General features: G+C 39.0%; 1 protein-coding gene and 1 pseudogene across 1 annotated transcript in view; both read right to left on the bottom strand.

Annotated features, from left to right (window-relative positions):
• Positions 1–18,717: 18,717 nt before the first annotated feature.
• LOC102827061 (uncharacterized membrane protein C1orf95 homolog) overlaps positions 18,718–26,576 on the bottom strand; it is a 134,777-nt gene continuing 126,918 nt past the window's right edge. Inside the window, exon 2 of the mRNA XM_006871280.1 lies at positions 18,718–18,944. Coding sequence (XP_006871342.1) covers positions 18,718–18,944 — 227 coding nt within the window. The remainder of the gene's footprint in view (positions 18,945–26,576) is intronic.
• Positions 21,938–24,744, bottom strand: LOC102824011 (annotated as a pseudogene).

Below are 26,576 nucleotides of genomic sequence, written 5' to 3'. Positions count from 1 at the left end.
GTCTTGGTGGCTCCCTGGTAAACAACTTGTTTGTTTTTGTAGTAGCCAATCAGACTGCCATTTTTGTTTTTTTATTTTTCCTGCTGGTCTTTCAAGAAGTATTTTCTGTTCCTCTAGCTGCTCCAGGTTGGTTTGCTTATGTTTTGAAGTGTGAAATTTCCACCTCAGAAGGTTCTGAGTGGGGATCAGGATTCCACCTAAGGTCTTATACACTATAAAGGCTCTGCGAGAAGCCTCTTTCACTGGGCAAGTTCTAGCACCCCTTTCAGATATTCCAATCTGTTTTAGGATGAAGACGAAGCCTGGTCTTTTTTAAAAGTAATTCTGAGTTTTGTTCCATATTTTCCCCACTTGATCCAGGACCCACTAATGTGATCCCTTTCAGAGCAGTTGGTAATGGTAGCTGGGTACATTTCAGTTCTGGTCTCAGAGTCCTGGAGACTGATGTTCACATGTTCTATTAGTCCATTGGGCTACTTGATTCTAAGCCTCCTCAATTTTTTAATACTCTTCTTTCTTCTGCACATGGAGAGACCAATAACTGAACCTTAGATGGCTATTCATGAGCTTTCAAGATCCCAGACTGTACTCACCAAAATAGAATGTAGAACATTGTCTTGTGGACTATGGCACACAAATTGACCCTGAGACTATGGTCCTGAGCCCTCAGGTCCAGCAACTGATTGCCTTAAGATGTTTGATAATATCTAAGATGTTTTCATCATTTTGCACACTATTTGCTCTACAACTCCATATTTGTGTTTGGAGGTACAACTCTATATTTGTGTTTGTAGGAAAGGTAAATACTTATGTACAAATATTTTCTTTCAAACTTGTATTTTTATATATATGTGGGATATATGTATATATCCCACTCTTCCTCCCTTACTAATTCAACTTATGTCTAAATACAAGCATCTCTGCGCAGAACACTGTTTTCCCAAAGTTGTGTATCATATCACTGTTTACCACTATTTACCTCTATCCCCTTTAGCCCATGCATACCTCTTCACCTATCTTTATAATTCTTTTGTCACCTCTTATTATATATTGTATACTAGTACACTTTTCTTATGTGTTGCCTCCATATCACCCAAGCTAACATGTATGTAGCCAGTGCATTACTCACTCTTCCCTCCCACCCCTAGTAACCATCAAAGAATGTTTCTTTTAGTTTGGAAACCTTTTATTAAGTTTTTACAGTACTGGACTCATACAATATTTGCCTTTTTGTGATTAACTAATTTCACTCCTCTTAATGTCCTTCAGGTTCATCCATGTAATGAGGTGTTATTCTTCAACATTTTGTATCCCAGTGTGCGTATGTAAAAAAAAAAAAAAATGTTTAACCATTCTTCCATTGATGTGCAGTCTGTCTCCATCTGGCTCATATTTTTAGTGTGTATATACCAAGTAGAGAGATTGCTGGGATATAAGGTATTACCATTTCCAAATTTTGAGGAATCACCAAACCGTTTTCCAGAGTGGTTGAGACATTTTGCAGCCCCACCAGCAATGTAGGAGAGTCTCAGTATCTCCACACCCTTACCAGTATTGATTGTTTTCTGTTTTTATGAACTTGGTTATTAACATTGATGTGAGATGATATCTCATTGTTATTTTGCCTTGCATCTCCCTAGTGAGGTTGGCCCAGGATCAGGCAGTGTTTTGTTATGTTGTGCATAGTGTTGCTATAAGTCAGTACTGACTTGATGGCACTTAAGAACAACAACAACAATGGACATGTGGTGTGGTGCTGTGTGCAATGTTTGGCAATTCAAGCTCACCAGTTGTTCCTCGGAAATCCTATACAGGGTTGCTATGGGTTGGAATTGATTCAACGACACTTAACAACAACAGCAACAATGGTATCGCTCTGTAGGGTAAAGCACTGGACGGCAAGGTCAGTTTGAACCTCAAGGTTGGAGGTTCAAATTCAGCAGCCACTCTTCAGAAACCCTATACAGGGGTGCAATGAGTTGTAACTGACTCAAAGGCACTTAACAACAATAGTTGTTAATGATAATGAATATTTCTTCATATGTTTGTTGACTGTCTTCCTTGGTGAAGTGTCTTTTCATGTCCTGTGCCCATTTTTAAATTGGGTTGTTTGTCTTTTTTTGTGTGTCATGTTGTTGTTAGGTGCCATTGAGTTGGTACCAACTCATAGCGACCCTATGCACAACAGAACAAAACACTGCTCGTTCCTGGGCCAACCTCATAATTGTTGCCACACTTGAGCCCATTGATGCTGCCACTTGGCCAATCCATCTCTCTGGGGGTCTTCCTCTTTTTCTCTGACCCTCCACCTTACCAAACATGATATTCTTCTCCAGCGACTGGTCCCTCCTGATAATATGTCTGCAGTCTGAGAGACGAAGTTTGGCCATCCTGGCCTCCAAGGAGCACTTTGGCTGCACTTCTTCCAATACAGATCTGTTGGTTCTTTTGATAGCCCATGGCATTTTCAATATTCTCCTCCAACACCATAACTCAAAAGCATCAATTCTATGGTCTTCCTTATTCATTGTCCAGCTTTTGCATGCATACGAGGTTATTGAAAATACCACAGTTTGGATCAGGTGCATCTTAGTCCTCAAGCTGACATCTTTGCTCTTCAACACTTTAAAAAAGTCTTGTGCAGGAGATTTGCCTAATGTAATATGTCGTTTGATTTCTTGACTGCTGCTTCCATAAGTGTTGTTAGTTGATCCAAGAAGAACGAAGCCCTTGACAACTTCAATCTTTTCTCCATTGATAAGAATATTGTTTATTGGTCTAGTGGTGTGGATTTTTGTTTTCTTTACATTGAGATGCAATCCAGACTGAAGGCTGTGGCCTTTGATCTTCAAAGGTGTGCGACAGGGTTGTATTCTTTCACCATAGTTATTCAACCTGTACGCTGAGCAAATAATCCGAGAAGCAAGTTTGGTTTGAACCACAAGGTCAGTGGTTCAAACTCACCAGCTGCTCCTTGGAAACCCTGTATAGGGCAACTATGAGTTGGAACCAACTTAAAGACACTTAGCAACAACAATTGACTGTTTTGTGCCTTATATCTCTGACTAAGACTTCCAATACAGTATTGAGTAAGAGTGGTGATAAAGGGTATCCTTGTCTGGTTCCTATTCACAAAGGTAATGCTTTACATTTCTCTCCATTGATAGTAATGTTGGCTGATGGATTTATATATGTGATCTTAATTATGCTGAGGATTTTCCTTTCAGTTCCTACTTTGTTGAATGTTTTAATCTACAATTGATACTGGATTTTGTCAAATGCCTTTTCTGCATGAATTGATATGATCATAATGGTTCTTTTCCTTTTTTCTCTTTATATGGTAGATAAAATAAAAAATTTCCCCCTAATATTGAACATCCTTACATCAACAGTATGAATCCCACTTGGTCATGATGTATTAATTTTGTGATATGTTCTTGAATTCTATTGGCTGAGATTTTATTGAGAAGTTTGCTTCTATGTTCATGAGGGATATTGATTGGTCTTTTTTAGCAATAACTTTGCTTAGTTTTGGTATATGCTCCTTTCATAAAGTGTATTCAGAAGTTATCTATCCTTTTCTATGTTCTGTAATAGTTAAAAGTAAAACTGATGTCAGCTCTTCTCTGAATGTTTGGTAAAATTCACCCTTAAAGCCATCTGTGCTTAGACTTTTTTATTTTGAATTTTTAGATTACATGATCAGTTTCTTCTTTTCTTACATGTTTGTTCAAGCTTTCTATTTTATTTTGTGTTAGTTTAAGTAGGTTCATGTTTTTCTAAAAATGTATCCATTTCTTCTAGATTTTCAAATTTATTGAAGTATGGTTCTTCACAATATTCTTTTATTATCCTTTGATTATGTTGTGATATCATCCATATTGTTCTTGTATGTGTTATTTGTATCTTTTCCCTCTTATTTTGTTAGATTTGCCAGTGGTTTGTCAATTTTTTAAAATCCTTTCAAAGAACCAACTTCTTATCTTGTTGTTTTTTTTCTATTGTTTTTCTGTTTTCTAACTCATTTATTTCTGCTTTAATTTTTTATTATTTCTTTTCTTCTGGTGACTGTAGGCTCACTTTGCTGGTTTTGTTTCACAAATTGTTGAAGATGTTGTGCTAATGTGTTGACTTTTGTTCTTTCTTGTTTTTGGATGTGTGTGTTTACTGCTATAAGTTTCCCTCTAAACACTGCTTTCATTGTGTCCCAAAGGCTTTGGTATATTGTGTTTTCATTCTTACTTGCTTCAGAGAATTAAAAAAAAAAAAAAAAAAAAAAATTCTATTACCCAGTAAGTTTTAAGAAGGGTGTTTTTTAGTTTACATATATTCAGTTTTGTTTTGTTAGTCTTCCTTTTGTTGATTTCTAATTTTACAGCCAGATAATGTATTAGATGGCAAGGTTGGTTTGAACCACCAGGTTGGCAGTTCAAAATCATCATCTGCTCCTCGAAAACTCTATACAGTGTCGTTATGAGTCAGAACTGACTTGATGGCACTTAACAACAACAAATTTCTGAAAATATGATTTGTAGTATTTTGATTTTTTGAAGGTATTGAGACTTACTTATGGTATAACATATGGTCTATTCTGGATAATGTTTCATGTGCATTGGACAAGAATGTGTATTGTGCTACTAAGGGTTCTTATTTCTGTTCCATTGATCTAAGTGTTTTTCATTGTACCAGTACAAGGCAATTTTGATCACTGTGACTGTGTAGTAAATTTTGAGATCAGGGAGAGAGAAGCCTTCAGTGTTATCTTATGAGGTCAAGTTGTTTGATTGTTGTTTAGTTCCTTTGTGTCTTTGTTGCATTTCTTTCTAGTTGTTCTGTCCTTTTTTGAAAGTGGTATATTAAAATACACTGCTATTAGTATTTGTTGTTGTTTTTGTTAAGTGCCGTTGAGCCAATTCCAACCCATAGCGACCCTGTATCGGGTTTCCAAGAGCAGCTGGTGAGCTTGAACCGCTGACCTTGTGGTTCAAAGTGACATTGCAGTCCAGCAAATTAACCCACAGTGACACACCAGGACTCTTAGTGTAGAGTTGTTTATTTCTTTCAATTCTACTAGAGTTTAATTTATGTATTTTGAGGGTCTTTCAATGGGATCATAGATATTTATTATTGTTATGCTTTCTTTTTCAAATGACCCTTTAATCATGAGATAATGTCCTTCTTTGTCTCTTATGTTGGTTTTTGCCTTTAGTCTATTTTATCAGAAATTGATATTGCCACACTTGCTCATTGTTGATTGCCATTAGTTTGATATATTTTTCCATCCTTTAATTTTTTAAAAATACTTTTTATTGCAAATTGAGTGACACTTTACAGATTCAACCAAGCATGCCGTTTGTTTCATCTCAATGATTACAGTCCCCTCTATGGAACAACAGTTATCTACTTTCTCCGGGTGGCTCCTATTTTCCTTCTACATTTCTTGCCATTGTCCTTAAGTACATGTTGCCCCTTTGATCTTAAATGATGACTTAAATCATCTAGCATTGTAAGTTGTGCCTTTTTTAGACAGCATATTGAAGGATTCTATTTTCTTATCCATTCTGCTACACTCTTTCTCTTGACTGGTACATTTAATTCATGCATGTGCAGTGTACAAATTGATAGCAGGCATTTTGCTTTGTGTGCGTGGTACTGTTGGTTTCTTTGTTCCACATATTTTCCTGTACTGAGGTCACTTTATGTTTATTTTCTTGCCAATTTCTTCATTGTTCTGATGTTTACAACATCTTCATGGATTTTTCTTTTCTTGATTTGATGTGAAGGTGTATTAGGCTTCTTTGAGGTTATGCTGTCATTTATTAATTTCTTACCTATTTTAAAACATCTGTTTTATCTTGAAATCTACTTGGCTTCCTCATCATTTGAAAATTTAAAATTATACTTTTTGCTTTGTTGTTGTCTTCATTATAAATTGATATCCCTAATTCCATTTCAGTCTTGTAGCTAGCTTTGTTTTATTTTGCATACTGTTATATATGGATTGAATTCTGGATGGTGTTGATGTGTAAGTCACTCACCAGGTGTTATCTGTTGTTGGTTTTCAGTCTATAGGACTTCCTTAAGTATTTTCTGTAAAATTCTCCTGATTTTCATGAATTCCTTTAATTTCTATTTATCTGGAAATGTTCTAATTTCACTTTCGTATTTAAGGAACTTTTGCTGGGTGTATGATACTTGGTTGTGAGCTTTTTCTTTCAGAGTTCTGTATATGCTTTCCCATTGCCTTCTTGCCTGCATGGTTTCTGCTGAGAATTCAGAGCTTAATCTTATTAGTTCTACTTTGCAGATAACTTTTCATTTTTTTCTGAGCTGCTTTCAGGATTCTTTCCTTGTCTTTGATTTTGGAGTGTTTGATTATGATATGCTTTGATGATTTTCTTTTGGGGTCTATTCTGTTATTCCACTTCTTGAATGCTTGTCTTCTCATCTTTCACGATTTTAAGGATTTTTTTTTTCCTTAGAGCTCTTCGACTATCTTTTTTTTTTTTTCTTCTTCTTCTTTTATTTGTCTTTTTCTGTTCTAGAATTCTAATCACCCATAAGTTATTTTTCTTTATCTTGTTTCACATGAATTTTATGCTTTCTTTGGATGTTTTCATTTTTTTTTTTCTGGTTGTTCTTTTGCTTACTAGAATTGTTAGATTTATCTTCAAGCTCACCAAATTTGGCTTCCATTAATTCAAATTTACTCCTTGCCCTATCAATGTATTGTCAATTTCAGATATGTTAGTATTAATTTCTGGATATCTGTTTGCAGGTTTTGAATTATTCCCAGTCCTTCATCTATTTTGTTTGGTTGTTCCTTTTCTGAATTCTTCTTCTTTTCCTCAAGCTTAGTGTCAATCATTTGGAGGTACCTAAAAATTATTCTCCTGAATTCTTTTTCAGGTAGTTCCAATACCTTTTTTCCCTCAAAAACATTTTCTAGCTTTGCCTATTAGGCAATTATTCAAACTACCCTATCTTGCTTCTTTGTGTGAATAGAAATTGTCTGCTGCTTTCAAGGCGCAGTGTTGTTGTATTTGTATTAAGTTGATGTAACCTTAGACACTGACCAACTGCCACTTGGTGGGGGTGATTAAGAGATGAGCTTGTATACCATTCTCCATTCATTGATCATGCAGTTCAATTCATGGTAGATTTAGCTGATGTTGTTTGTTGTTGCTGATCCAATATATAACAACTGGCATTAACTCTGGCCCAGTTGGTGGGTTTTTAGAGGGTATAGCTATGGCTCGGCTGTATGGCCACAGTTGCTGTCTGCTGTTGGGTGAGGCAAGAAGAGAAAATATGCACACAAGACTGAAGGAAAACAAACAAACCAGCAAACAATAGTGAAAAAGGAAAATAATAAAGAACAAGAAAATAAAACTGGCAATGATTTTCTCTCTATCAATAAGTGGTATGCCTCTGCACCACTTACTGTCTTCTTGCTTTCATAGCTTCCTGAGCAAGTTCAAGATGGTCATGCTGTGCTTGGCTGTTTTGTACATATCACCAGTCTCTTTTCTTTCCTTTTTTTCTTTACCCCACATGTCCATTCAGTCACCTCCTAGTGAGAGCCAGTCCAGGGCTAGCCAGGGTAGACCTTGCAGAATTGTAGCAGGGCCCACTCCTCCTTCCTTCAATGGGACTCACAACCTTGTCACTCAGTTCCACACAGCTCTGACTGTCTGGAGAGTAAGAGCTTCCCTGGGGGTGTACAATAGTGGAGGCAGGCCTTGCCTGTGGTTGCCAGGGGAGTGTGTTGTTGCTACATGCCATTGAATTGGTTCCACCTCATAGTGACCCTGTATAGGTTTTCTGAGGAGTGACTGGTGAGCTTGAACAGCTGATCTTGCAGTTCAAACTGACCTTGCAATCCAGCACATTACTCCACAGCACTATACCAGGACTCCAGGGGAGTGTGGGAAACAAACAAACAAAAAACCCCACACCTCTGTCTCTGTGAGCCACAGATAGATTTCTGCAACATGAATATGTTTTCTTGCCGATGAAGTCACTCATAAATGCTCAAGATGGCTGTGGCAGGTCCAGTCAACTACCACAGCTCAGCAGTCACTTGTTGTTTTTAACCACTTCTACTCAGCTTTCTCTCCTAGTAAGCATTCAGCCCACTTTCCTATCCCTTCATCTGAAATTCAGAGTTCTAGGACTATCATTTACATATGCATCATTTGGTTTTCTAGATCTTTGTTGTAGATTGTCTGCACAGCCTTTCTGTATAGTGCACCATCTTGATCCACCTCTCTCTCCATTCTTTAAAGAAAATACCCCCTGAAATATTTATGGGTCAAATTATATGAGTCTAGGCTATGCTGGGATGGCCCCTGATGATGCAGTAGTTAAGTGCTCAGTAGCTAACCAAAAGGTCAGTGGTTTGAACCTACCAACCACTTTGTGGGAAAAAGATGTGGCATTCTGCTTACATAGGCTTTGTAAATCCTGTGGAGTTGTTCTAGTCATCCTAAAGGGTAACTATATGAGTCAAAATTCACTTGATAGCAATGAGGTTACAGGGATTTGCTGAACAGTTATCCACCCATTAGCTGAGAATATATTGCAAAGAGGAAATTCAGTGGACTTCCTCATCACTTAGCAAATGGATCATTAATTTTAGATGCTAACAAGTTAGTGGTGAAGGAGCTATGGTGGAAAAATGGTTAAGTACTCAGCTGTTAACTTAAAAGCTGCTGATTCAAATCCACTAGTAACCCAATGGGAGAAAAGACCTGGAGATTTGCTCTTATGGAGAAGTTCTACTCTGTCCAATAAGCTTGCTATGATTCAGAATTTACTTGATGGCACACAACAATAATCTAGTGGTGGGAATGGGAAAGGATATAGGGAATAATAGAAAAAAACAGGAGTGGCTATCATCTGGTCATTCTTGAAGCTGATATAGATATTTAGGGACTTACTATACTAGACTCTTAGACCCCTGGTGTGGTGTTGGAGGGTCAGAACTGGACTAAAAATCCCATGGTCAGCAGTTCAAACCCACCAGTTGCTCATTGGAAACCCAGTACAGGGTTGGAACGGACTCAACAGCATGTACCAACAATAACAAATACTGACTCATGGTGTGACACTGTAGGATAAGCACTGGACTGCTAACCTCAAGGTTGGTCATTCCAACCTATGAGCTACTCCTTGGAAAACCTAGATATGGTTGCTATGAGTGAGAACCAACTCTACGGCACTTAACAAAAATAACGTACTGGACTCTGAGTCCCTGGGTGACATAAATTGTAACATGTTTAGCTTCTTATCAAAAGGTTGGAAGTTTCAGTCCACCCAGAGGCTCCTCAGAAGAAAGGTTTATGGAGCACAATCCTACCCTGACACACATGAGGTCACCATGAGCTGTAATCGACTCTAAGGTAACTGTTGGCCATACTAGGCTCTCTCTATTTCTGCCTGTGCTAAAATACTTTCCATAATAAAATGTTAGATGTAAAGCTCCTTGATAAACTTGAAGAGTCCAGTGTTGTTTGCAGGTGTGGGGCATCAGTGAAAGGGGCCCAGGCAGTCCTTGGCACAGGACCTGCATTCATTCAGCACTCACCTTGAGAAACTGTGGAGCAACACAAGGATGTGAGGCAGCATGAGAAAGTGGAGAAAAAGAAAAAGAGAGATCACAGATTAAATCCAGTGGCTATGAGTAACATCAGAAATCTAAAAATATGGGGGGCCCAAGATGGAAGAATAAGGAGCTCTGGTAGCGTAGTGGTTACGAATCGGGCTGCGAACCTTAAGGTCAGCGGTTCGAAACTACCAGCTGCTCCGCGGGAGAAAGATGAGGCTTTCTACTCCCGTAAAGATTTACACCCTCGGAAACCCTATACAGGGTCGCTATGGGTCAGAACCGACTCAATGGCACTTAACAATAACAACAAGATGGAAGAGGGCTCAGAGCGATTACAGTAATTTTCACAGTGACTGACCATTGAGGCCACTAGCCAGATCCACCAGTGCCCAAGTCCCTTGTATATGCAAGTCTGTGCTGGGCTGGCAAGGCACCCCCAGGGAGAGCTCACCTTGGTGATGTGCTGCCAACAAGCTCTTTCCAGTGCCTCACCCATCTTCTGTGTCTCAGATAAGTTCTAACTTCTGCTTGCCTCCTATCCCTCACTCTTTTCCACTCCCAACCCCTCTTTACCCCAAAATGAATTCAGGATGGACCAAAGGAGGTCCATAGAATAGATTTAGAATAGAGGTGCTATAGAATAGATTTCACTGTGACTGCTAGAAGATGCTGAAATGACCAGTCCCATGCCCAGCCAGCTAGCCCTTTATGTGAATAAGAGTCGTATGTATAAAGACTAATGCTCTAAGAAAGACCCAGGACCCAGGATGGCAAACAGATTTTATCATGCAGATCTCTTCAGTCAGTTGGTGATAACTGCCCTAAGCCCAGTGGTGAGAAAATGTGAGATTGTTAGAGTGTCATGATTGATTAGCAATGACTGCATGAATGTGGCTATAGGGAGAGGCTACCATAAAGCTTGTATCCTTGGGTGGTGCAACCAGTTATGCATTTGACTACTAACCAAAAGGTTGATGGCCTGGTAATCTGTTTCTGAAAAGTCGCAGTCTTGGAAACAGTATGGAACAGTTCTACACTACACATCAGGGGTCTCCAAGAGTTGTAATCAACTCACTGACAACTGGTTCTGTAAAGCTATCAGGTATTTATTTATTGATGGCCAAGACAAGGTGTTGTTGATTGTTATGATTAATATAAATAGATCAACATGCTTGTAAGTTCCTAATTTTAACTCTTATTTTGACCTATATTTCTCTGATTTCCTTCTTTGGACTGTTTCTTGATAGTGCATTTTTTTGATGACACTCTAGAAATGAATGTCATGCAAAAATCATTCTATATTTTACAGTTGGGAATCTTCCTTCATTTTAATTGGAGTGACAACAGAAAGAAAGACCCTTTATACAACAGCTTGCTGGGAAAGACATGTTAATTGTGATTATTCACTTAAACTGTCATCCTGGGACACAGACATTACATTATTGCTTAGAGAAATCACAGTGTAAGGCACAATCTCGAAGAAAGGCCATGTGATTAACCATGAGGTGTGACTATATTTATCGTGCATCCCTCATGTCCATCCTCTCAAAAGCTTTCTCAAATGATTGACACAAAAACAGTGACATCCAAGTAGCCTACAGTGAAATCTTTCAGTGAAGTGAAAGGGTAGCAAGGGTGAGGTCCTTGCATCTGATTGTTCTGTAGCTTGCTTCTGCTGCCCAGTTATAATCCCACACACCAAGTTTCTGACAAAGTCAACAGCATGAACTGTTGGAAAGTGAGGAAATGATTAGATTCCCATCTGGACTTCTGCAGATATCAAGAACATGATGAGAGGATCTCTTTAAATTGTCTTCAAGATCCTACCCTTGGTTCTCAGTTATTCAGGATGGCCAAAGAGAAGTACATTAGAAACTTCTAGAGATTGGATTAGACATCAGCACTTATTTTTTGAGATTGATTTTTGGGACATAGATGTGGCTAGCTCTACTTTAATGTAAAATTTCCTTAATAAAGTGCCCAAGTTCCTGGCCAAAAATTGGGTTTGATTAAGGGATAAAGCCGATGCCTCTTATAGGTGCGAACTGGGAACAGGGTCAGGAGATGGTAAACCTTGTTGGAGTACCTGACTCCTTCTGGGAATTGCTTAGACTTCATTTTTTAGGACTTTTCAGGGTACTGGGCAGCACTTCTTAAGACATGCCTATCAGTAAGGTTCCCTATTGGGACCTGCACAGCCAGCCATGATCTCTCCCTGCTCTGCCGCTCACTTCCTAAAGCCCTCCCTGGGACTGTCCCCATTAGGAAATATCTGGGGCAGAGGCACACTCTCCTGACTGGTCCTCTGGCTCATTCTGGGGCCAGCCAACATCCCTCTTCTTCTTGGGATATATTGGACTCTCAGTGTCTGCCTGATTTACTCTGCCCTAAGATGAAACTCTGGACACACAGAAAACCAAGACAGCTCACTTCTTCCCCTGACCTCCTCTCCTCAATGACCTAGTTCATGCTCTCTACTACTTGCAATCTCTCTGGCTCTCAGTTTCTCACTGGCCCTGGCATGCCTAATCCTGGCATTGGTGTATGTCCTGGGTCTTGGAGTCGGTATAAACCATTCTAGAGCCCTCTGTACTGTAGGCTTTCCCTCCTTACCTTCTGGCACTGATAGTCTCACCTATGAATGGCTGGCTTTATTGAATGTAGAACATAATGATGAGTGAGTGGTGGGAATAGAGAGAAGGTAAAGCACCTGAAGGAGGCATAGTATTGGTCACTGAGGGACCTGCAGCATAAAGAGGTGGCCAGAACAAGTGAAAATACAAGGGACCTGTATGAAGGTGCAGGGACACATGCATGGCTGCTTATAACTAATGTTATCTGTTTTAAACGTTGTGAGGTTATTTAAAAAGTGTCAATCAAATTGACTGGTAAATTTGATTTTGCAACTTTAATAAAGCAGTTTTGTATCTGAATTCAGTTTGTATTAAGTGATTAATGAATGTCCACTCAACATAAATCAGCAACAAAAGAAATTTAGCCAGTGCTGAGAGGGAAATTTATAGCAATAAATACACACGCCCCCCAAAAAGAAAAAATCAAAACCAACACATTAACACAACATCTCCAACAATTAGAAAAAGATCAGCAAGTAAGCCTATAGTCCCCAGAAGAAAAGAAATAATAAAGATAAGAGAAGAAATAAATGAATTAGAAAACAGAAAAACAATAGAAAGAATCACCAAGACAGGAAGTTGGTGCTTTGAAAATTTAATAAAATTGACAAACCATTAGTAAATCTAACAAAAGAGGGAGAAAATGCAAATAACACACAGAAGAAACAATATGGGTAACATCACAACAGAACCAACACAATAAAAAGGATAATAACAGAATACTATGAAGAATTTAATTCCAATAAATTTGAAAATCTAGTAGAAATGGATAAATTTTTAGAAAAACACGACCTACCTAAACTAATACAGAGTGATGTAGAAAACTCTGACAGACCTATAACAAAAGAAGAAATTGATCAGGGAATTTTTAAAAAGTTCCCAACAAAAAGAAATCTGGGCAGAGGTGAATTTACTGGTAAATTCTACCAAATGTTCAGAAAAGAGCTGACACCAATTTTATTAAAAGTAATCCAGAACATAGAAAAGGATTTAAAACTCCTGAATACTTCTTATGAAGCAAACATAACCCTCATACAAGAACCAGACATCACTAAAAAAGAAAATTATAAACTAATAACCTTTATGATCATAGATGGAAAACTTCTCAACAAAATCCTAGCCAACAGAATTCAACAACATATCAGGGAAAAAACCCCATCATGACTAAGTGGGATTCACAAAGGGATGCAAGGATGGTTCAATATTAGAAAAACAATCAATGAATCCACCATATAAATAAAGGAAAAGAGCCACATTTTCATATCAATTGATGCAGAAAAGACATTTGACAAAATCCAACATCCATTTTTTATATAAACACTCAACAAAGTAACAATTGAAGGAAATTCCCTTAACATAATTAAGAGCATATATACAAATCCACCAGCCAACATTACTTTCAATGGAGAGAAACTGAAAGCATTCCCTTTTTGAACAAGAACTAGACAAGGATGCCCTTTATCACCACTCCTATTCAATATGCACTGGAAGTCTTAGCCAGAGCTATAAGGCAAGAAAGGGACATTAAAGGCATCCAAATTGGCAAAGTAGAAGTAAAACTCTCTGTGTTTGCAGTTGATATGATCCTATACATTGAACTATTCAGCAAATTGGCAGGGTACAAGATCAATATACAAAACTCAATTGGATTATTCTATATTAACTACACTCCTTGGAAACCCTACACAGGATCTCTATAAGTTGGAACCAACTTGATGACACTTAACAACAACAACATACTAATAAAGACAGCTCAGGAAAGGAAATTAGGAAAGTAGTATAATTTACAATAGCCTTGAAAAAAATGAAATACTCAGGAATACATTTAACCAGAGAAACAAAAGACCTATACAAAGAAAACTACAAAACACTACTACAAGAAACCAAAGGATACTTACAAAAATGGAAGCCTATACCATGCTCATTGAAGGAAGACAACACTGTGAAAATATCAACACTCCCAAAATCAATCCATAGATGTAATGTGATTCCAATTCAGATACTAACATCATTTAAAGAGATGGAAAAACTGATCACTAACTATATGAAAATGGAAGAGACCTCTTAAGAAGAAGAACGCATTTGAAGGCTTCTCATTCTCTGATTTCAAAATTTGCTACATAGCCTCAGTAATCAAAACAACAAAAGATACATAGATCAGTGAAACCAAATTGAGAACACAGGAGTAAATCCATCCATACACAGTCAGCTAATATCTAACAAAGGAGCTCTGGTAGCGTAGTGGTTACGAATCGGGCTGTGAACAACAAGGTCAGCAGTTTGAAACTACCAGCCGTCCTGCGGGAGAAAGATGATGCTTTCTGCTCCTGTAAAGATTTACAGCCTTGGAAATCTTGTACAGGGTCGCTATGAGTCAGAACCGACTCCATGGCACATAACAACAACAATCTCTAACAAAGGGTCCATACACATTAAGTGGAGAAGAATTAAATACAGATGAACCAAAGCCAGTTATCTCATTACATAGCAGGCTGCTAATCTCAAGGTCAGCAGTTTGAAACCACCAGTGGTTCCGCAGGAGAAAGATGAGGCTTTCTGCTCCCGTAAAGATTTACAGTTTTGGAAACCCTATGCAGGGTTGCTATGGGTCGGAATCGACCCAGCGGCACTTAACAACAACATATATAAAACCAAACTCAACAAGGATTAAAGACCTAGATGTAAAACTAGAACTATAAAGATCATCAATGGAAACATTGGGACAAACTTAGGGACTCTAATGCATGGCATAAAGGCACTATCAAACATTACAAAAAGCACACAAATGGGTAGAAGTCAAAATAGATGACTGAAACCTTCTGAAAGCCAGATACTTGTGTGCATCAAGAGATTTCACTAAAAGAGGAAGCCCACAGATGGGGAAAATTTTTTTTAGCAAGACATATCAGACAAGAGACTAATAATATTTGTGGAAAACTATAACACCACTACAAGAAAAAGACAAACAAATTTAAAAATGGGCACAGAACATGAACAGATACTTCACTAAGGAAGACATCAAGGCAGCAATGTTCATGATCATTAGCCATTGTTGTTTTTGTTGTTAAGTGGCATTGAATTGGTTCTGACTCATAGTGACCCTGTGTAGGGTTTTCAAGGAGTTGTTGATGAGCTTGAACTGCTAACTACTGTTAGCACTTCAGTACTTATCCTACAGTGCCGCACCAGGAATCCCATTAGCCTCTGTCATTGTTGTTAAGTGCTGTTGAGTTAGTTCCAACTCATAGCAACCCTATATAGGGCTTCCAGGGAGCAGCTGGTGGGTTTGAACTGTTGATCTTGTGGTTCATAGTCTAGTGCAGATCCTACAGCACCACACCAGGAGTCCTTTAGCCATTGTTGTTGTTGTTAAATACCATGGAGTCAGTTCCAACTCATAGTGACCCTGCACAGGGTTTCTGAGGCTATAAATATTTACAAGAGCAGAAAGCCTCATCAGTTTCCAACTACTGACTTTGAGGTTAGCAGCCCAATTTGAAACCACTACCCTACCATAGCGCCTTCCTTTAGCCTTTTGCTATTAGAGAGATGCAAATCAAAATAGCAATGAGATATTATCTCACACCAGCATTAGTAGCAAAGTTCAGAAAACAACAAATGCTGGCTAGGTTGTAGGGAGTCTGGGATCCTCCTACATTGCTGGTAGGACTGTAAAATGGTTCATTCACTCTGAAAAATTGTGCGGCGCTTCCTCAGAAAATTGGATGTAGAAATAATGCTTGACCCAGAAATCTCTCTACTTGGTATGTATCCACAAGAAATAAGAGTCAGAACAATGGTAGATATATGCATACCAATGTTTATTGCAGCACTATTCATAATAACAATACGACAGAGATAGCCTAATTCCATCAATGGAAGAATGGATAAACAAACTTTGGTACATACACACAACAAAATACTATACAACATTGAAGAGTAATGAAGGACCTGTGTAACACCTTCTAACATAGATGAACCTGGAGGACATTATGCTGAGCGAAATTAGTCAATCACAAAAGGACAAATATTGTATGAAGCCATTATTGTAAAAACTCAAGAAAAGGTTGTCATACTAAAAGAAACATTCTTTGATGGCTACCCCAGTGGGAGGGAGGGGAGAGTAATTCACTGGCTAGAGTGTAGACGCATGTTAACTTGGGTGACAGGGAGGGCAACATACGAGAAGAAGGAAGGCAATATATAAGTAGAGGAAAACTGGGAGAAGAATGATGAAGACAGGTGAAGAAGACACAGGTAGGTATGCAATGACTGAAGGGGACAGAGGTAAATAGTGATATGTACATAACTTTGGAATAACAATTTTCTGTGGGTACATACATGGACAGAGACAAAAGCCGAATGGGTATGGGAGGAAGAGTGGTATACACACACACACACACACACACACACACACACATATATATATATTGTTGTTGTTGTTAAGTGCCATTGAGTTGGTTCTGACCCATAGTGATCCTGTATAAGGTTTCTGAGAAGCAGCTGGTGAGTTTTAACTGCTGACCTTATGGTTCAAAGCGACTTTGTAGTCCAGCGCATGAACCCATAGTGTCACAGCAGGACTGCATATATATGTATATATATAATATATATATTCCACAAATATATGAGTTAGAAAAAGGATCTTTATATGTGTATTTACCTATCCTGCAAATACACATATGAATGTGGTGGTGCATACATAGGGCAAAATGATGAAAAGTTCTTAGATATTATCAAACATCTTAAAGCAATGAGTTGCTGGACATGGGGGCTCAGGACTATAACTTCAGGGGATACCATGGTCAATTGGCATATGTTCTATATCCTACTTCAGTGAGTAGCATCTGTGATTTTGAAAGCTCACGAATGGCTGTCTAAGGTGCAGCTAAGTTTTCTCTATGTGCAGAAGAAAGAATAGTGTTAAGAATTGAAGAGTCTTGGAATTAGTCCTATGAACTCATGGACCATGTTAACATCAGTCTCCATGACTTTGAGACCTGATGAACTAGACTATGTGTCCAGCTACCACTACCAAGTGCTCTGAAAGGAATTACATTAGAGAGTTCCAGTTAGAGTGGGAGAAAATGTGGAACAAAATTCAAAATTATTTAAAAAATAAAAGATGTAGTTTACTGGTCAGAAAGAGACTGTGGAGGAATCTGAGACTATGGTCCTTGACCACCCTTCAGGTCTGGAAAGTAACTCACCTTCGTGACCCAATTTTCAGTCAAGCAGTAGTAGATAGGTTGTTGTTGTTGTTAAGTGTCGTGGAGTCGGTTCCGACTCATAGCGACCCTGCACAGGGTTTCTGAGGCTGTAAATCTTTACGGGAGCAGAACGCCTCATCTTTCTCCTGCGGAACCGCTGGTAGTTTCGAACTGCTGACCTTGCGGTTCACAGCCGGATTCGTTAGTAACCACTACGCTACCAGAGCTCCTTAGTTGGAGTAGATAGGTATATAGATGGAAAAACCAAGACTGGCAAGAAATGCTCACCATGGAATGGTCAGGAAACATTTACATAAAGACAAAGCTGAGAAAGGATGGGAAGGTGGGTGGAAATAGTAACCAAAGGGAAGAAGCAGGATAACTGCTTATGCACGAAGGGGATTGCAATCATTGAGATGAAATGAAGTGTTGAATGTAAAACTTGTTGAATGTAAAACTGAGGATCTTGTCTCACTCATGTCACAATAAAATAGTTGTTTTTTTTTTTTTAAACAACAACAACAACAACAACAAAAATACTGCTTTAGTATCACTAACAAAGAACTAACTTTAAAACAAGGAGAAATTACTCTCTCTTGACTGTAAAAATCGTAGCACTACAGTTTCCTATGGGAAATTCACCAGGTAGATTTTTTTCCTTTGCTATGGAAACTGCCAGATGGTGAGACAAAGAAAGGTAGGCACAGTAAATCTGAACTTACTTGGGTCATACCATCACTAACTAATCTTGTCAGCTGTCCTGTTTGCTTCCGTGAGTAAAGCAATAACTAACAAGTCTTAGAATTCCTGGTCTGGACTGCTAACTGCAAGGTTGGTGGTTCAAACCCACCAACCTCTCCTCAGAAACACTATACAGGGATGCTATGGGTTGGAACCGACTCCACAGAACTTAACCACAATGAGTCTTGAACTGAGTAGGGAATTTCCCTCTCTTGTTCATGCCATGCAGTTCAGGTCTCAGCTAAGAAACCCTGCCTATCATTGACTCTTCATTCCCAGCAGGAGAGAGGAGTGGTGTGGAGAGATGTGGCATGGTGAAAATTGGCCTGGGGGCAGGCCTTCTAATCTAGGAGCCTTGGGGCACTGTTTGCAGAGCACTACAGAGCACTCTTGAGTACCTCAGCATTTGTGAAACCCTCCCTGTGAGGTATCCATGCCCTGCTTCCCATAAATATGACTTTCAGTATCACAGACACCAAGTTCCTTCTGACTCACCCCTCCTCTGAACCTGCTCCCCTCCCTTTCACTCCCACATCCAAGCTGGGTCCAGGTATGGCATCCCCCACTCACTGGCGAGGATGACCATATCCATGCCCCAGAAGATGCTCATGATCCAGCCCACCATTACGATAGCCGTCAGGATCTGGATGAGGGCTGCAGCGATGTTCAGCCAGAAGACGCAGCACACATGTCTTTCTGGGAGTTCAGTCCGAGCTCCACACAACACAGTGAAGGCTGAGACAAATGTCCCTGTAGAAGCAGAGGGGAAACAGAGAAGCTGATATGCTCATCATTGGCTTGGGGTTCAGCTGCCCACCATTGGAGAGCTTGGCCAGAAGCAGGGAGTCTCACTCAGACCCTGGACTTCTACTCTGGTAATAGTGGGGGAAAAAAATCAACTCAGTTATTATGGAGTCAGTTCCAACTTATGACAACCCCATGTGTGCCAGGGCAGAACTGTGTTCCATAGGGTTTTTAATGGAAGTAGAAAACCAAGCCTTTCTTTTGACCTGTGTCTGGGTAGACTGAAACCCACCAACCTTTTGGCTAGTAGCAGAGAGTGTGTTAACCTAATTAGCAAAACTCAGGAACTCCACCCTGGAAGAGGTATGCCAAGGCGTTTCTAGGGGTCCAGCACGGTCCTGGGTCTTTGGGAAACATAACAGTTACATGACAAGTCATCCAAACCCCTGCAAGAATGACAGATGGTAGTTGGGAAGAGTAAGATTTAAACTCAAATCTGTCTAGATTAGAAACCTGAGTTCTTTTCAATTGCAGACTATTGTATGCTTACATTAAAAAATAAGGAAAGACACTGAACAAATTGTATAGAAAATTATTGAATGGGAACTTAAACTGCTTCACTAAAACCACAAAATTGTTATTAAAAAAAAATAATAAAGCAAGAAATTTCAACCTTAATGACTTTCAGAATATCCTTGAACCTTCTTATCCCCCACTTCATGGAAGGTCCCAGAGTATATGACACCCTAATCTCTGGTCTGCACTGTCCTGACTTGGTGGGATTGGGCTACAATCCTGTGATTCTCTTTCTTTGTAAGTGTGGCATCACCTTATTCATCCTGCCTAGAAATAGGAACAGTGATCTACATTCATTCATGTTTTTATCAGGCTGAACCAAATGCAATTGCCTTTTTATTTTTGCATTTCAGCAACTTAGTTGAAAAGTATATCCCTTAATATTAAACCATAATGGTAATTTTGTTAGGTTACCTCTGTCACCTGAAAATTAGCACTGATGTATTAAAATATTGAAATGTATCAGCCATTTGGGAAAACTAAAAAGTTATCCACAAAACATAGTTTATAAAAGTTAATATATACTGTCTTTATTTGGCTTATTGTTCTGTGCATGGTGGTGATGGTGGTCGTGGTTATATGCCATGGAGTCTGTTCCAACGCAGAGCAAACCTGTGTAGGGTTTCTGAGGTTGTAAATCTTTACTGGAGCAGAAAGTCTTATCTTTCTCCTGCAGAACAGCTGGTCATTTCTATGCATATTTATCCATAAATATCTGTAACTTGATACCAAAAGTAATCAGAATTGATTACAACCATTCTGGATAGTCTCAGGCTACATAATGCACCGAGTAATTGTTTTCAATGCTAAACACTGTAGATCTCTTTACATTCATTGTTACATGTGGAGAAACCCAAATACTACTTCAGCTGTCTTATACTTACTAAAGTATCTAGTGACTTTTCTTAAGTCTTTATTTTGGCACAAATGTTGTTGCTAAATGTTGTTGAATTTGTTTCAATTCACAGTGACATTGTATTGAGTTTTCCAGAAGCAGATGGTGGGTTTGAACAGCTGACCTTTTGGCTAACAGTCCAGTTCTTATCCTAAAGCACCACACCAGGACTCCATAATGTTGTGTTGGCACAGAAGGGGCATTTAATAGAAGTATACTCTGTTCTTTTATATACAAAATTCCAAAAGGCAATGACAACTTTTTAAAAATAGTCCTTAGTAAAAACTTCTGGAGTATTAACTCTAACTTGAACTTGCATTAATGAGGCAAGGCAAGATTTCAGAGTGTTAACTTCTTTTGATTTTCAGTGGGATAAGATTGACACAGTAGATTCTATATAGAAATTAAAAAAAAATTTTAATGAACAAAAATATCTCCAATTTTCTAGAAACAAATATTAAAAACAACTTAATGAGTATGCCAGACTTACCAGGTCTATTATTTTGCTTTATAGAAAATGCCCTCAAATGTAAATGTAATTGCAAGGTAGCAAAGAAGTCTATATATCTGAATTATATATTTTTACTGTTGTCGTTGTTAAGTGTGGTTGAGCTGGTTCTAACTCATAGTGACCCTATATAGGGTTTCTGAGGAGTGCCTGGTGACTTTGAATGCCAATCATGCAGTTCAAACTGACCTTTAGGTCCAGTGTTTATCCTACAGTGCCACACCAGTAAACCATTTAGACTGCCTAGAATGGTGATCCTTGTAAAATGCTGGTTTTAATATAAGCCTCATAATAAAATAAGCACATTTGAGATGACTGAGTTTAAGTAGGTTACCACCTTAATATCACCTAAATACATTGATGCAATATAGAAATTTAAATCAATATTAAAAATGAAGATTTACAGTATATCAGGCTTATCGCTACAGTGGCACATTTATATTCTTAGCTTTTATTTGTATGCATCACAGATGAATTCAAATCTAAATATAATTCTACTATAGTATAAAGTTGGAGCACAGTGGTTCCATAGTATAAACACTGGACTATAAACCACAAGGTCCACAATTCAAGCCTACCAACCACTCAAAAGAATGATGAGGCTTTCTGCTCCCACGAAGATTTAAAAACCTTAGAAACCCTGTACAGAGTTGCTATGAATTGGAACCAACTCGATGACACTTAAAAACAACAACAACATAACAATGTGGAATACTGGTGTGGTGCTGTTGTTGCACTGGATTGCTAACCACAAGGTCAATGGTTCAAACCCACCAGTTGCTCCTCAGAAACCCTATGCAGGGTCGCTGAGTTGGAACTGACTTGATGACACTTGACAACAACAACATAGTATGATGTTAATAAGTAGTCAATTTTTCCAAGTTTGAGATCATCAATGCTAATTGAATTGTGATGTTTGAGGTTTCACAGTTTAAATCCATTCTAACACTATGGGCTCCACAGCTCAGGGTTGTAGAGAAAAGTTTCAGAGAAGAGTTTTTTGTTGCTTTAATAATCCAATTAATGAACCATTACAGGAATTGTTGGAATGTGGGTTATCCTGTAGCAACTATGATTCAACTGCCTTTCTGATCACCCAGAAACAGTTAATTTCAACTTCTGAGCATTTGGTTTGGAACACTTTTTGATGAATATTCAGTTATACACTTGAACATGAGTTCTTGCCAGCAGGTCAAATCTCTGCCATTTGTCTTTGAATGTTTCTGAAGACATTCTAGCCCTTCTGTTAATTGTACACACTTCTGGGCTTAGACCCAGTGCAATAATAGATAATGCCAACACAGAGGGCTTTTCTTTAGAAAATATAATCCTACAATCACATACCTTAAATTGAACCTAGTTTTTCAAAATTAAGGCTACTTTCCCTTTTAAGTGGTAAGTTCTCTTGAATAACCGAATAACAATGTTGCAGAAACTGTAAGGCAGTAGTTTGACTTTCCGACACACCATCTCCAACACAAGTTTTTCCATTGTGAACAAATCAGAAACTGAATTTAAACTTGGAAATGGACCCTGTTCAACCATTTCAAGAAATAACATATGATCAAGAGCCAATGATACTGAAGGAAGAAGTTTGGAAGAAGCTTGGTACTGAAGGAACAAGGCTCTAGGAATTGATGGACTATGAATTGAAATATTTCAACAAACAGATGCAACACTGGAGGCACCCATTCATCTATGCCAAGAAATTTGGAAATTGTCTACCTGGCCAACTTATTGGAAGCGATCCATATATGTACCCATGCCAAAGAGAGGTGACCCAATGGAATACAGAAATCATCAGCCAATATCATTAATATTACATGCAAGCAAGATTTTGCTAAAGACAATTTAAAAATGGCTGAAACAGTACATTGACAGAGGCTCAAGCCAGATTCAGACAAGGACTTGGAATGAGAGATATTGTTGCTGAGCTCAGATGGAACTTGGTTGAAAGCACATAATATCAGAAAGATGTTTACCTGTCCTTTATTGACTATGCAAAGGCTTTCAACTGTGTGCATCATGACAAGTTGTGGATAACATTACGGAGAATGGGTATTCCAGAACACTTATTTAATTGTGCTCAGGAGGCACCTGTACATAGAAAAATATTGGTTGTTTGAGCAGAACAAGGGGACACTGAATGGTTTAAAATTAGGAAAAGTGTGTGCCAAGGTTGTATTCTTTCGTCATACTTATTCAATTTGTATACTGAGTAAATATTCCAAGAAACTGGATTATATGAAGAAGAATGTGGCATTAGAATTGGAGGAAGACTCATTAACAATCTGCAACGTGCTGATGACACAACCTTGATTTCTGAAAGCAAAGAAGATTTAAAATATTTACTGATGAAGATAAGAGACCTCAGCCTTCAGTACGGGCTGCACCTCAATGTAAAGAAAACAAAAGTCTTCACCACTAGACCAATAAATAACATCATGATAAATAGACAAAAGACTGAAGTTGTCAAATACTTCATTTCACTTGGATCCACTATCAACAGTCATGGAAGCACCAGTCAAGAAATTCAAATCAAGTATTGTATTATGGAAATCTGCTGTACAAGACCTCTTTAAGAGCAAAGATGTCACTTTGAGAACTAAGATGCCTCTGACCCAAGCCATGGTATTTTTAACAGCCTTATATTGAATGTGCTTGTGAAATTTGGACGAAGAGATAAGGAATACCATAGAAGGATTGATGCATTTGTGTTATGGTGTTAGAGGAGAATATTAAATGTTTCATGGACTGCCAAAAGAACAAATAAATCTGTGTTGGAATAAAGTACAGCCAGAATGCTCCTTAGAAGACAGGATGGTGAGACTTGGTCTCTCATACTTCAGAAATATTGTCAGGAGGGACCAGTTTCTGAAGAAGGACATCATGTTAGGTAAAGTGAAGAAAGACGAAGAACCCCAGTGAGATGCACAGTGGCAGCAGCCATGGGCTCAAACATAGCAATGATTGTGAGATTTGCACAAGACTGTTCAGTGCTTTGCTCTTTTGTGTACGGGGTCACTATGAGTTGGTACAGACTCAATGGCACCTAACAACAATGAAGTGTTCAAGAGCAATAATGTCAGTTTGAGGACCAAGATGCACCTGACCCAAGTCATGGTATTTTCACTCATATACATGTGAAAGTTGAACAACGAATAAGGAAGACCAAAGAAGAATTGATGCATTTGAATTATGGTGTTAGAGAAGAATATTACAAGAATCATAGACTTCTAGGATGGCGAGATTTTGTCACTCATACTTCAAACGTTATCAGGAGGGATCAGTTTTGGGAGAAGGATGTCATGCTTTGTAAAGTGGAGGATCAGCAAAAAAGAGGAAGACTCCCAATGAGAAGGATTGACACAGTGACTCAGTATAGCAACAATTGTGAGGATGGTGCAGGACTGGGCACTACTTCATTCTGTTGTGCAAAGGGTTGCTATGAGTTAGAACTGACTCAATGGCATCTAACAACATTTGGATCAAGTCATTTGCCAATGGGATATTCCTCTCTTCTATTGATTTTGCAGTCAAATATAAGCAGCTCAGTCCAACACATCCAAGGTATTTGGACTGTGCCTTCACTTTGAACAGAAACCTACCTATCCAGTAAATTCATAGCTAAAGAAAATGTTTCTGTGCCAAAGCCAAAGAACTAAGAAGAACTTTTACTTTAAAGTCCCTTAACCATGCAGTCATTCTGAGGCCATTATCACGAGCCTCAGAATGAGCCTCAAGCAGCATCACTTTGGTTGATATCTAGACTGCTGTTCCAACAGTGCATTCAGCTGATGTAGCAGTTTCTGAGCATCATCTGTTGCCATTACTCTGTCATCCTGATCATGACTGTGGCTCCTCAGAGAAAACTACCTTCTCTGGGCCTGCTTACACCTAGCACCAGGAAATCAGGTCTGACAGGTAATAAGAGGCAAGGGACCCTATGAATAGTAGTGGAGTGATCTGGGAAAGAGGAGCTGTCCTGGGCATAGGTCTCAGCAAAGCTGACTGGATGAAACTTCCATCTGTCGAGGCTAGCTCAGAGCAGCTGGAATTGATATTTTTATAGGTCAAGAATATCTGAATAATAGCAATTTCATATGGTTCAGCCTCTGGTAGCGTAGTGGTTACGAATAGGGCTGCAAGCCGCAAGGTCAGAAGTTCGAAACTACCAGCTGTTCTGCAGGGGAAAGATGAGGCTTTCTACTCCCATAAAGATTTACACCCTCGGAAACCCTGTACAGGGTCGCTATGGGTCAGAACCGACTCGATGGCACTTAACAGCAACAATATGTGTATGCAAGTTTTGAGCATAAAGAAACCTGTTCCTCAACTAAAAGAGTCTTAGAGTTAAAAGATCATGTATTCCATTGCCTTTCAAATACAAAATCTCACAGGAATTGCCTCAAATTTATTAGAGACTAATGAGCACTTTCAAGCGTCTGAGTGCTTAACACAAATGGAGGCTGATGAGGTAGGTTCAGAGCTTTGCAGATATCCAGGGACATGAAAACAAATGACACTGGCAGACTCTAGCTTGCATGTTAGGAACAGATGGTCTGATCCAAGTGTTATTTGAGAGGAGATAGCTTTGGTGACGGAATGACTTTTGGTTACTCTTCTCTCTTTTATTCACACTGACATACTTGTGAAAACTCTAAGTTGTGTGACTTTTTGATATTTTGGTTACATGTATAAAATACAAGCACATTACACATATACAGAATTGTAAAATACAAAGGAGCTTTCAAAAGTTCATTGAAAAATTCAATTTTTACATGAGCTTTATGAAGTCCCCTTATATGTGTACATACCATATTATGTGCAGTTGCATTCATATAGATTTTACTAACTAGGAAACAATGGTTTGGGCTGGATAAGTGAATGGATATAAAACCATTGTTTTCATCTATTTAGTGGTTAATTTTCACAATAATTTTAGAAAATTTTAATAGGAAGAGGTGCTAATAATTTTAATGAGCCCTAAATGCTGGGTCTGCACTCAGGGGAAGATCTGTCTCACTTGGGGCACAGAGTGAACCATGGAAGGCCCAGCTCAGCTTCTCTGCCTGCTAGTGTTCTGGCTCCCAGAATTCTATCATGGAGGGCGGCGGCTAAACGATGTGCAACAACTGCGCAGACCTGGTGGAGGTGTTAAATGAAACCCAGACCATGGAGCGGCAGGGTGAGAGGTGTCTGGAGACCAGGTCGATGGGGAGACGCTGCCTAGCATCGGGAAGAGACTGCAGGGGCAGGCCAGGCTGCCCTACTTACCCCAGACACGAGAGCGCCTTCCTAGCCTAACCATTGGATCGTGGCTTTCAGGCAGGTCGACCAACTTAGAGACCCACAGCCCAGCCCAAAGCATCTCACTACAACCCAGTCGCCCCTGCTGTGCTTCTTCCTCTTGATTGACATCCAAGGACAGAAATCCTGCCTTTGAGCCAGATTTAAGGGCCCTAGCACAAGGAGATTCCTATTTAACAGCAACCACGCAACCGTCATTCGTCTGTCTGTCTGCTGTGGTGGTTTGAATTGCTGTGATTCTGAGGGCTATGCCACTGGTATTTTAAATAACCAGCAGGGTCACCCATGATGGACAGGTTTCAGATGAGCTTCCAAACAAAGACGGACTAGGAAGAAAGAGTGACAAACT

Source organism: Chrysochloris asiatica, unplaced genomic scaffold (assembly GCF_000296735.1).
Source record: "Chrysochloris asiatica unplaced genomic scaffold, ChrAsi1.0 scaffold00165, whole genome shotgun sequence".
Classification (NCBI taxonomy): domain Eukaryota; kingdom Metazoa; phylum Chordata; class Mammalia; order Afrosoricida; family Chrysochloridae; genus Chrysochloris; species Chrysochloris asiatica.
This window is presented reverse-complemented; position numbering and strand designations above follow the sequence as displayed.